The sequence below is a fragment of the Colias croceus genome, chromosome 9 (assembly GCF_905220415.1).
Source record: "Colias croceus chromosome 9, ilColCroc2.1".
NCBI classification, from domain to species: domain Eukaryota; kingdom Metazoa; phylum Arthropoda; class Insecta; order Lepidoptera; family Pieridae; genus Colias; species Colias croceus.
In genome coordinates, this window is record NC_059545.1 from 4,461,821 (window position 1) to 4,474,571 (window position 12,751).

Consider the following 12,751-nt stretch of genomic DNA (forward strand, 5'->3'; position numbering starts at 1 on the left):
TATGCTACGCAAGTGACAGCTGAGTAATTATTATTTCATTCGTATAATAAAATGACCACGTTCGCATGAAGTGCTGAACAGCCTCTGGAGTATTATTGGCAAACAATACCTACGTAGTAAAAGCAGTGAAAATTGATCATTTGTTGATAAGTCCAGAATATTCAGATATTCTATTTCAAGGCTTATTTTGACTTAATTTAATGAAATGAATTAAATAAGACCTTATATTTTGACCAAACAAATCTATACATATAATAAATCTGTAGAAGGGTCAATTCTGTACATTGAAAATATTGAAAAAATAAATAGCAGGGGGTGTTACTGGATCGATACCAAACCCAAATATGTGATTAAAAAATTTTTTGTCTGTCTGTCTGTCTGTATGTGAAGGCATCACGTGAAAACTAACGGTTCGATTTCGATGAAACTTGGTATATACCTTATTATCCTGGGCATAAAATAGGATACTTTTTATCCCGGAAAAATACGTAGAAAAAAAATAAATCTTAATTTTTCTTAATTTTACCGCGCGGACGGAGTCGCGGGCGGAAGCTAGTACATAATATGTATGTTAATATTCGTCTCTTTTTCTTTCCTTTACTATGTTAGGAAGATTCATGGGGAAGAAAAGACTACTCACACTTTCGTATTTATTGTAGGATTTATGTTCCTATGTAATCAGTATTTCTCTTAAAAATATTTCAAAATGTAAAGCGCGTGCGTGAATACGCGCAATTTTTACGAGCATTTAACCTCATTTATAGATGGTAACTTTCGATATGTTTTGATTTCGTTTTCTAAGAGAAAAGTCAGTTTCATAACTGTAAATCATGAGTTTAGACCTCGTTATTATTATTTACTTTAGGTTTACTATTATGAAGTAATTTACTTTCCCCGAGGTGTTTCTACCATACATACACTGATTTATTGTATCGTTCGTGCATATATCTCTCGGAATGAGAATTCCAACAACACGCTACGTTAGTAGGTTAAAGTTAAATTTTATAACAATTTGCTGGCGAGACACGGTGGCCTAAATGCAAATGAGAAAAAAGCCACACTTCCTTCGAGCACGTGAAACAAACGTTTCTATGACTACCATATCGATTGGCGGCTTTTCCGAGGCTTTCGTTCACATTTACGTGACACGCTGAAACAATGAGCTGAAACGTATTTGCACGCATAACGCCCTTACCCTACCGACGCGCCGTCTGGGCGCTCCACGAGCATATCATTTGCATTTTGTTAGAGTCGCAGATTTGTACTAGTCTTATTTAGCGAAATGCTATTTGTTCGAATCGTGCAAGCGCATCAGTCCAGAAGATACGAACAATGAATGCACGCGCGAAACGAACCGCGACGCGCGACCGTCGATGCGCAAGAGTCCATTTTTAAAAAGCACTCGGGAGCGCTCATTAGCCGGTGCACCGTAACTCCGCTGCGGTTGGAGGAAACGTGTGCAATACGGGGCATTAGAAAGTGTAATGTATAGTGAGGTGCGATGCTGTCAGTTAGCAAGCCGGTGTCATTAGTTCAGCAGAAGAAACAGCAGTGGGCGCGAGAGAGAGGTAAGTGCCGGATCCATCTCTTGTCTCCAACTGCCTGCTTTCCTCTGTAAACAAACAGAACGACACTAGTTTTTTTCAATCAATTCATGAATATTCCACTTATAAGTGCTCCTTTCCTCTCATGTTTCATAGCATTTAGAATTTATAAAATCGGTCTAACTAGATAACAATAATTCCGGATCTCCTTAAAAACTGGATAGCTGATGGAATTACCAATCAAGATAACAATTATTTTTAAATGTAATAGGTACCTATACCTAGTTGATGTGGACCCATTTGTGCAATTCTTCAATTGCATATTGGGATATAGTAGGAAGTTATACCTACTTTGGAATTTAAATGTGTATTATAATGATATCATATATCACAATAAAATAACGGCAGTCGTATGAGGAGAAAGGAATCTGTCGTAAAAAATATATATATATGCTAAATCTTGCTTGTGAAGAAACTGCATTATAATTGGGTAGAAATTAAATACCTACTTTAGATAAACATAAAAATATTCATTCATAACTTATTAATATTATGTAACTAAGTACTTACCTATATTATCAATATTTAATTTGATAATAAAAAAGGATAAATTATATCCGAAATTGTGTTAAAAAAAATAGATTTATTCAGGAAAATCATATCATCTGAATAATTAGGTATCAAATTAAATTTCGTAGAATTTAACAGTATCAAGTAGGTATTTAAGCTAAGCAGATGCCTATTAACAATCTATTTGTGGTAGGCGAGTAGATAATTTCTAACTAAGTAATGGTATATTTTTATTGTAACGCTCTCATGCGCTTTAAATCACTGACCGTAGTGTTTTTGTTATATTATGTTAACGGTACGGTGAGTCCTTTACGTAACGAACGTAAAATTTTATCCAATAGGTATTTTAAGTCTAACAAAAATTTACGAAACTTGCTTATGACCGATATTATTTACAAAAATTGTATCTAAACGTTTCCGGTCGAAAAAGTACTTATTCGCCACGAAAATTATTTTCTTTTTATTTAGGTGGTATTTTACCACCCTTTATCCGACTTGAGGTATAGCGTATGTGCAGACCATGCAAATTGGACTATCTTGTTTTGTAGAAAATATGATCCACACATGACAAATCCATACTAATATTATAAATTCGAAAGTAACTCTGTCTGTCTGTTACTCATTCACGCCTAAACTACTGAACCAATTTTCATGAAATTTGGTATGGAGATATTTTGATACCCGAGAAAGGACATAGGCTACTTTTTATCCCGGAAAAATGACGCAATCCCGTAAAATCCCACGGGAACGGGAACTATGCGGGGTTTTTCTTTGACTGCGCGGGCGGAAACCTAGTCATTTATAATTTTATAAACGTTTATTAATTTATTTGATAGCCAGCGGTAGTAGTGCTATCAATGGCCACCTGACATAAACGGCTTCGATTGATTTCACGGCTATTCAGCGAATTTCTAAAAGCGCAAGGCGGATCCGTGAAATGCTGTGAAATGTCTTAATTCGATAAATCATTTTTTCTTCGCAAACGTGAACTTGTCATTGAAAAAAAAAATATTTTTAGAGAGGCTGTTACTATATTAAAGGCCAGACGATAAATCACTATTTTAGAATACTTAGTCACTTATTTACATATAGGTACATACACAGAACTATATTAGTTCTGTGGGTACATAGACCCCTCTTTATAGAAGAAGTAGGTATTTAATAATATAAGCTACAATAATTTATGGAACCTATCACGCAAACGATACTGTCGGTTTAAATTTCATCGGCAGCTAAGCAATAGCTCAATTATTAATAGAATCCAAAATAAAAATAATAAAGCTTTACACTAATAACTATACCTAAGGAAAAATTCAAGAAAGACTCATTTTGAATTATCAGAAATCAAAATCATTGATCCCCGAAAATATTGATTTTTATGGCGGTCATTGCCTTCAATGTCAACCTTGTGGACGAACTGTCTGGCACTTTAACCATATCGATCGTATTTCGTAAATATATTATATTCATTGTCTACACACTGCTACTTCTACTAAAATAGGCGCCGTGAATATAGCGTAAGAGTTAATGGTATAGGGCAGGTGACCCGGTTTTGGCCATTTTAAGAATTTTGTAGACTTTGAGGCTATATAATTTTACAGTTTTTGTTATGACGGACATATTTCTTGTAAAAAGTGATTAAATATGTATAAATCTAGCCTAAAGATATTTTTTTTTTCATAAAGATTCAATGGAAAAATAATCCTGTAGGAAAGAAAAATAAATGGGAGTTTGTGCCATTTTTGGCCAGATTTACCCTATTTCTGGCCATGTCATGTGCCAGTTCTGGCCATCATCAAATTCATCAAAAATAAAAAGCAGATAATTCAAAGTAATGAAAAATGTATTCGAAAATCGCATATTTTACGACCAACAATATATAAAATAGCTAACATAATATTGACGACATAATTATATGAAATATAATATCTCAGCTTGAATTAAAATTACAATTAAGGAGATCAACATTAATCTATACGAGGTAGATATCTATAATCTAACACAAGAGATCCTTTTGGAGCTAGAAAAAAAGCTGTTTCATCACAGTTCCAAACTCTCGCAGGGTTTTCTAGAATTTTTAAATTTTCGTCACCGAGCAATGAAGAAATTTCTTGGAACCAGTTCCGAATTTTCTCTTCAGTTATTAAGGCACGAGCTTTATTAATATACTCGGTATGTTTTTGGCTCAAATCAGGATGTCTCGCCATAAATCCATCGAACCAGGATCTTGAAGTCTATCGCATTTATAAAAGGTGTAGCAATTTTGCCCTTCACAACAATTTTCTTAACAGAATCCAGTAAACCTTCCTTAATAATAGGAAATCCAGCGCGAGCGCAATCTTTGATCCATATGACAAGTTCGTTTTCTATTTGTATTCCAAGAACTGACTGGGGCCCTACATGTCCAGAAGTTTCAGGTGCTTTTCCAGAAATTTTGTGACGCAATGTCGTTCGAGGTACATTAAAATCTCTACTTGCAGTGGCAACGGGCATTCCATTCTTTATTGTAACTCTGAAAATGAATAGATTACTTGTATCAAAATAGTTTAGTAATTTAGTTGAAAAATCACGATAAAAACTAAATGGCCAAAAGTGGGGTTCTACGTGCACCACTTTTGGCCAATCATGTGGCCAAAGATGGGAAAATTGATTCATTTTGGCTCCATTAGTGGCCACCTCTCATAACCTCACTTAATAAACAAATAGCGATAAAATAACATTAGTGTGTTATTAGACAGTGTATTCTTTATGAAGAATTAACATAAACATTTAAAAAATAAGAAGGATTTAAAGAATAATTATTTATTACTCACCCGCTCGCCTTACCCGTTTTGCTAAGGCTTAGAACAATTGACGCTCTTCAAAAACTAACGACTTGTTGGATTGAAGTGAAGTTTGAAACATCAGAGCTTTCAACGCTATCAGTGCTGCCAATAATAGATCTTTTTATTCCCGTAAACAATAGAGTAAAATATTTGTCTTTGCCTTAGTTATAACGATTTGAAGTTCTAAATGGCCACAAAGGGGTCGGTGGCCACAACCGGGTCACTTGCCCTATATTTAATTATTTACTGAAGTAACACAATTTTTCTAGCTCAGTCCCGAAAGGTAGTTACTATGTACCTACTACCAAAAGTTGTTTACGACAAAACAAAAATATCACGGTCCAGCCGTTTCAGAAGCTTTAGGTTGCAAACATAATTCAAACTGTTTTTATTTTAATATAATATAATACTAGCGGTCCGCCCCGGCTTCGCCCGTGGTACATTTTTACGTTTTCTCTCCATAAGAACCATCCTCGTACTTCAAGAAATGTAATAAAAAAAGAATTAACGAAATCGGTTCAGTTGTTCCCGAGTTATGCGCCTACCAACACATTTTGCGATTCATTTTTATATTATAGATTATCTGCAATGAAAAATTTTTATGCGTGGCATGTGTGACGGTATATAATGATCTATTAGGACCTAAGGACCTCAACGTAATTAGGTACTTACAATTTTTTATATGTATGAGGTATGAAAAATAGAGATAATAGTATAAAAGTAGAGAGAATAAAAGTAGGTATTACTTGAAACGTTATTTTACTTTTTGAAAACTACAATATAACCACCGAATAATAATAATTGTAGATTGAGTAGGCACTTGATTTTTTGTTAGACAAAGGAAGTCCGCCATTGTCAATTCTGTTTGCCAGGAAATAATACAATCGTAAGCTTGCCTATTGACGATTATTGAATAGTAAATTATTTTTTATATGCCAAATGTTAGCGCAATAAGTAGGTATGTCCCTATGGTATGTCCGTACTAACATACTTACCTTACTTGGTTATCTTACTTTTAAACGGGAGTAAAAGCAATTTAATTTCCTACGGTTTATAATTTTGATTTATTTCAATGACTGAAAAAATGGATGGTGGGATTTCCGGGATAAAAAGTACACAATCGTTGTAGGTAATCGGTGCAGTAACTAGTTCGTGAAAGAATAACAAACATCCATCCATCCATCCTTACAAACTTTCGCGTTTATAATATTAGTAGGTACCTAGTAACTATATGGGTCCATATAAATACAGAGATCCTGCTTTTTTATTCCAAATCTTCCACAACAACATATATTCACTAGATCCGATAGTAAATAAATACTTACGTTATACGTTTGCAATATCTTAATTCTTAATATAAATCTCGTGTCACAATGTTTGTCCTCAATGGACTCCTAAACCACTTAAACGATTATAATAAAATTCGCACACCATGTGCAGTTCGATCCAACTTGAGAGATAGGATAGTTTAAACATGTAGGTACCACGGGCGAAGCCGGAGCGGACCACTAGTCTAATATATATATAAATCTCGTGTCACAATGTTTGTCCTCAATGGACTCCTAAACCACTTAACCGATTATAAAAAAATTCGCACACCATGTGCAATTCGATCCAACTTGAGAGATAGGATAGGTTTTATCCCGGAAATCCCTCGGGAACGGGAACTATGCTGGTTTTTCTTTGTAAACGCGGGCGAAGCTGCGGGCGGAAAGCTAGTAACTTATAGATTTCTATAGCAAAGGTAGGCAAAAAAAGACAAATAAGTAAGTAGGTTACATAATTAAAAATGTGTATGAATGACAAAAACAGTGTAAGTTTATGGACTGGGACTTTAGTCTAAAGTCCCAGTCCATAAGTTTCCTAAAGTCCATAGGAAACTTCATACTTAACTATGCTATAAAATATTCTTATAACTAGGTAATTACGTACCAATAAATTTATAAAGACTAAGTATCTACGTACCTATTCTTAACAACGCTGTAATTCACAACGTGCATGTTCACAATATAGGTTATCGACAAAACTAAAAAACCCTCGAGTACCTAATCGCATAAAGGGGAAAATCTTTTACATTTTTCCGTTACCGAAAACTAAACTTAGCTCATTATTATTCCACTTGCAGTCATGGCAGGTACTGTTATTCCCATTTTAGAAAAATATTTTAAATTGTGTTAGTTAGCTAATTCAACTCAATTTGTTTTAGAGGAAATGTCACATCTGTATCTACCTTGGGGGTCCGGTGAGCGATACACAAATCGCTTAACGGTACGGAATCAATTTGCGAGTTCACTTGAACTGCATAAGCAGGCTTATGAATACACAGAACCTATACAGAGACAGAGAAGCCCCAGTTTGCCGCCAATTCATCACATCGACGTGAACAAAACTATTCTAGATGACAACAAGAGATCTAAGGAAACTGTAAACAGGAATATTCCGAGTGCGAAGAGATTCGCTTTTTACGACGAGGATGCGGAAGGTGATACGTCTGGCTACGGCAGCGAGACGGTGAACCACATGAACACAAGAAGCCAACACAAAAGCATGCAAGACGTACATAATCATAACCCAGATATTGTAGTCGCGTGGCAGCAAGATGGAAAAGATAATAGGTAAATTACGTGTTAATATTATAATTTGCCGTTTTTAAAATTTAGCTAAGTAGGTACTTAGTTACTTAGTTACCTTTAAATTATGTCATCTAATTTATGATTGTTTGATATTTTTAAATTAAATCATTTTGTTCATTGAAATTAGAATTTAATTAGTTATTTGTAGATCATCGTGACATACGGTAAAAAAAACAACTTATTGATTGTTATGTTAAGTATATCCATGGACGAATAGTATATCTATCGCTAATAGGTTATTCGAATATTATATTTAAAATTAAATTTATTTCAAAGGAAACAGTCATCTAGTGATCGTTCAGGCGGGGCGGAAGGCGCCTGGTCTGCAAGGAGCTCGGGAGCTGATGAAGGGCGGCCGAGGTGGGGGGACCGCGGGGTTGCTACGGGTCGTTTGTGGGAGCCCACCCTGCCCACTGCTAGACTACCACAGGTATGTTTCATAGTTTAGGAAACTAACATCTGTACTTTAAACCGGGAAACTAAGTAAGTATACTTAATTAAAATGAGGGGAATGTTGTGTACTTATACATAAAATACAGTGATTATTATGTTTACGATTCATTTTTTTAGTTGAGTAAAATTGTGCATAGATGAAAAAAATGCTTCCTTCTTTTAGATGCCGAATCAAAAGAAAGGTACACCGGCATGGGTAGAGCGCGGATTAAATATGATAGAAAGTGCCTCAGATGTATTATTGATAGACCAAAGAAGTTCGACTCATTCTGGTTTAGATTTTGATAAGTCGTCGTATAATGGCAGCGATGAAGGAAGGTGCGTGTGTATTTTTTTTTATTATTACCTATATAAATTTGTCATATTATTAAAACTGTATTTTATGATACTTCATAATTTCAGCAGATCTTATCTCAGGGGGCAAAATGTCCCTATAGAACCTGAAATAAAAGCCCAAAGAGAAACTAAGAGGTTAAAAGCATTAGAGTTACAAACAGTTATTTTAAACCAGTTGGAAGAACGCGAAAAACGGAAACAAGAGGAGAGAGAGAAAAAATTAAGAGATGAACGATTGGAAGAGTTGAGAATTCAAAGACAACAAGAAGAAGATAGAATACGTTTAGAAGAAGAAAAACGACATACTGAAGAAAAGCAAAGGCTAGAGCAACGGAAATTGGACGCTTTAAAAAAAGCTCTTGAGGATGCTGAAAAAAAGGCAAGACAAGAAAAAGAGAAAAGGTTCCAATATCATAAACAAGCTGCTAGTTCAAATGTATGCAACGAAAATAAAACTTGTATAGAGGATAAAGCTTCATTGGAATCTGTTAGAATAAGTCCAACGAAAACAGTCAGCCCGGCAAAAACTTGCAGAACGTATAATATTAATTCAGCACATAGTCAAAAGAAAGATAATATTTCTTCACAGCAGACTTCTACGTTTAATTCGCCACGATCCGTCGCAAATGGAAGTGTAAATTTATACATACATAATGTACCGCCCCTAAAATTAGCTGATAATCAATATAATATAGTTCCCATCGGAATTAATGGGTCGGGTGAAATCGTTACAGGCCAATCAAATAGTATACAATTAGCTGTATTAGTTCCACAAAATCTCAATAATAACTATTATAGTGTTTCCGTTAACTCTAACTGTGGAAATGATACTTCTGATTTGGGAAAAATTTTAACACCCCGTAAGTATCGAGAGTTAAGAACAAAAGATGTTGCTACACAAACTGATAACGAGACGTGCATAAGCGCAAAAACCAATAAAACAGAGTCTCTAAACGAAACTCAACGATGTTTAGACAAAGATTACTCCAATATTGATGAAAATGCTCCTCAAGAAGACCATAGAAATAGCATGAAAAAAGATAGACGTTTGCGGTCCGAAGAAAGATATAAAAAGGATATAGAAAATCGTCCAAAGTGGGGAGCAAACCGACCTCAAGCACAATACAAAAAGCAAAGTGAAAAAGATCCGTTTTATACTCAAAAGAGAAAATTACGCCATAAACATAGGCCCCCAATTAGACAATATTTATCTCAATCGAGTGACGATAGTAGATCTCCGAGCCCACCGACAAGGTCGGATAAAATTTCGGAATCTAGTAGCAAACAACGGAATTCGCTTAGTCAGTCTTACTGGAGGAATAAACAAACAGGTCAAGATGCATCAAGAATAAACAATGAATGTGAAAACGAAAACGATTCACGAGAATTTATTTCTCTGTCACAAATAACTAAACCAGATAAAATTGATAATAAAAACTCCAGCAAATTTTCGCCAACAAAGCGGATAACACTCTCTCAAAAATTTATTAATGATAAATATGGTAGTAGGAAGTTGTGGCAAGAAGAAAGCATTGAAAGAAATCCGAAATACGTAATTGATACGGAAATATCGAAAAAAACTTTATAATAATTAAAAGTTAAGTTATTAAATCGACTGATATAAATTATACATATCAAATTATTCTTATTAAGAAATTTTAAATGTAGGTAAATATTATTCATAAAATTAGTCAAAAAAATATTTAAGGCCAACAAACCATACTGTTAGGTACTTACAGTGAAATCGTATTGTTCATCAAGTACCTAATGTTATTTTGTATTGATCTAAATTCTAACGGTTTCCATGGGACGTAAGGGGTTGAATCAATACTACAAACTGATAACTAGTAACAGTTAGTCTTGAAGATATATCTTAAATTTATTTAAATATGTCAAAATTAGACGATTTGTTTGATAAAAAGAAAGATGAAGCTCCTATGTTAGACCTGTCTAAAGTAGTAATAAACACCGCGGAAGAGTATAGAGCTGTTTTGGACAAAGTGCCGGATTTTAAAACACGCCCAGAAAAGGTAACAAAAAACTGATTATAAGTCATACTAAACAAAAAAAAACATTCTTGGTTTATACTGCTTTCTTTGTACTTTTGATGTTCAATAGGTGAGAAGTGATGACATAAAAATAAAAGATAGAAAAGAGGACCATAAAACTAAAACATCGAAAAAAGAAATTCGTGCATATGAAAAGTTGGGGACTCGTGGTTACGAAGAAAAACAGTTTACGTTTATGGATCCTATACCAGTGGAAATGCAAGGATTGAAGTTCGATGAATTGTGTGCTGTGCCGATAGAATGGAGGATGCTTACTTCTATTCGCCCTAAATCAAAATTAGATGAAGAATATTTTAACAGGTAATTTTAAACATACATTGACATTATTTAGTAAACCATTTATTAAAAAATAATGCGTTATAGTCATGTTACCTACTAAACTGTTTTAACAAATTTAGCAGCAGTTTCCAAGTTTACACCAAAATCTCGATCTTCTAGCTATTGTAAATATAATTCTTGGCTCAGATGTAATTACTAATTACGAGAATCATATGTTAGATATAGGTTTGTACGTACTTTCAGGTTGATAGAACTAGGCAAGTCAGAGTTAAGGACCAAAGCCAAAGAAAAAAGGGAAAACGTAAAAAATAATATGGTTAGAAGAATTAAAAATCGTTCAGGAGTTACAGAGACTCGTATTGTGTCGTGTGCAGAGTGTGGAGAGGAATATTGCAACGGTAATAAACTTTTTGCTAAATTAAGACAGATGAAGGTCGTTAGATTAATTTCAAGACAAAAAGTGTCGCTTCGGTTACTGAGAACATTCAAGGTGACGATGTTGTAAACGAATTTTTTTTAGTATCCTACGTATAAAAAGAAATATTTGCAGTATCTAAACTACCTATACTATCTACTTATCTAGGTACTAATACAATAATCTATACTTATAAATAAAACTGAAGAATTTGATTCAAACACGAATCTCATGAACTACTGGACCGATTTCAAAAATTATTTCAACATTGGATATGTTTATTTGTTAGGATTACCTGAAGGAGTACCTTTGCGGAAAAACTGCTGAACCGATTTTTATGAAATTTGGCACACACATAGAGGGTATCCTGGATTAAGGCCGGTTGCAGAGCTTCACCGACCATCAGTGCGTACGTCAGTTGCGCTTGTCACACGCTTATCATATGTACCTATGGAAATACGCGTGCGTATGGTCGGTCTAGCTATGAACGGTTTTATGAATTTCCATACATAATATGACAAGCGCGACTGACGTACGCACTCATAGTCGGTGAAGCTCTGCAACCTCTGCTAATAACATACTATCTAATATACACATATCTACGAAATGTTTATGCTTAATACTATTTTAACATTTTTTCAGGTAAAATGTGCACAATAACAAATTACGACATGTTCGCACGTATAAAAGTGGAAGTCGAACAGAAGCCGCGTCGAGCGCAAGCCGCCCCGGTGCAAGCTAACAAACTCCGTCGAATGCGCCGCCGCCCCCGCCGCAAGCCCCGTAGCAAGAGCGCTGCGCCATCTTACCAAAAACCAGCTGCTGGCAAACATGGCGCCAAAAGTGATTCGGAGCTTTAGATTATCTGTATCATTCCAAAAGGCAATAATCTCATTAGAGCTTTAGGCTGGTTGCAGAGCTTGACCGACCGTCAGTGCGTACGTCAGTCGCGCTTGTCATATGTATGGAAATTCATAAAACCTTTCATAGCTAGACCGACCATACGCACGCGTATTGTCATGCGCATTAGTGTCATGTTGATGCGTATCGTCAGGACCGACGGTAAGCACTGACGGTCGGTCAAGCTCTGCAACCAGCCTTAGATATTATCTGTATGATTCCAAATGCAATATTCTCATTTGAGATTACCCTACTAATATTTCATTGTACACGTTGTACAATTGTAGATTGCTGATTAATGATAATTGATAATGTTTACACACAACCGAATTCAAATTCCTTTGTAAACTTATGTAGTAATTTCATTGACGTACAAAAAATAACTACTCACAATCACGCTCAAAAATTGTCCGAAACAAAACTTTGCCTAGACCCCATAGAACAGCCGTTAAATTCAAACGTTACTTCCACGAAATAATGTGTTTTATTTACCTAATGTGAATGTGACATTTTTGGCGACCTTTTATTAGATGATTGCAATGAGTGAATCTATTTTTTAGTACCTCAATTTAAAAACAAGGCGTTCAATTTTTTAGCAAACTACTTAATCCCCAAAATCAGGTTGTGCATTTACACGATAATTACTGTACCTAATAAGATATTATCACTTCCTTAATATTATCATAAAATTAATCTCTAGTCGATATTGATGCAATTTATTAAATAC

At 34.8% G+C, this 12,751-nt stretch overlaps 2 protein-coding genes across 2 annotated transcripts; both read left to right on the plus strand.

Annotated features, from left to right (window-relative positions):
• The first annotated feature begins 1,486 nt into the window (after positions 1-1,486).
• LOC123694191 (myb-like protein X) lies at positions 1,487-9,990 on the plus strand. The gene is made up of 5 exons (XM_045639548.1): positions 1,487-1,568; positions 7,146-7,554; positions 7,849-8,002; positions 8,189-8,343; positions 8,431-9,990. Exons 1-5 carry the CDS (start codon positions 1,502-1,504, stop codon positions 9,947-9,949), a joined length of 2,304 nt encoding a protein of 767 aa, XP_045495504.1. The 5' UTR covers positions 1,487-1,501; the 3' UTR covers positions 9,950-9,990.
• A 254-nt stretch (positions 9,991-10,244) lies between these two features.
• Positions 10,245-12,043, plus strand: LOC123694195. Its single transcript, XM_045639553.1, has 4 exons — positions 10,245-10,391; positions 10,480-10,730; positions 10,953-11,107; positions 11,767-12,043. The coding sequence occupies exons 1-4, from the start codon at positions 10,251-10,253 to the stop codon at positions 11,982-11,984; spliced, it is 765 nt and encodes a 254-aa protein (XP_045495509.1). The 5' UTR covers positions 10,245-10,250; the 3' UTR covers positions 11,985-12,043.
• Positions 12,044-12,751: the final 708 nt, after the last annotated feature.

What these genes read in the sequence shown, in the direction of transcription:
- LOC123694191 (XM_045639548.1), top strand. Translation starts at nt 1,502, where the DNA reads ATGCTGTCAGTTAGCAAGCCGGTGTCATTAGTTCAGCAGAAGAAACAG. An exon ending in CAAGATGGAAAAGATAATAG is followed by an intron (nt 7,555 to 7,848) that starts GTAAATTACGTG and finishes TTTATTTCAAAG; the next exon opens with GAAACAGTCATCTAGTGATC. An exon ending in AATGGCAGCGATGAAGGAAG is followed by an intron (nt 8,344 to 8,430) that starts GTGCGTGTGTAT and finishes TAATTTCAGCAG; the next exon opens with ATCTTATCTCAGGGGGCAAA.
- LOC123694195 (XM_045639553.1), top strand. Translation starts at nt 10,251, where the DNA reads ATGTCAAAATTAGACGATTTGTTTGATAAAAAGAAAGATGAAGCTCCT. An exon ending in TTAAAACACGCCCAGAAAAG is followed by an intron (nt 10,392 to 10,479) that starts GTAACAAAAAAC and finishes GATGTTCAATAG; the next exon opens with GTGAGAAGTGATGACATAAA. An exon ending in GATGAAGAATATTTTAACAG is followed by an intron (nt 10,731 to 10,952) that starts GTAATTTTAAAC and finishes ACGTACTTTCAG; the next exon opens with GTTGATAGAACTAGGCAAGT.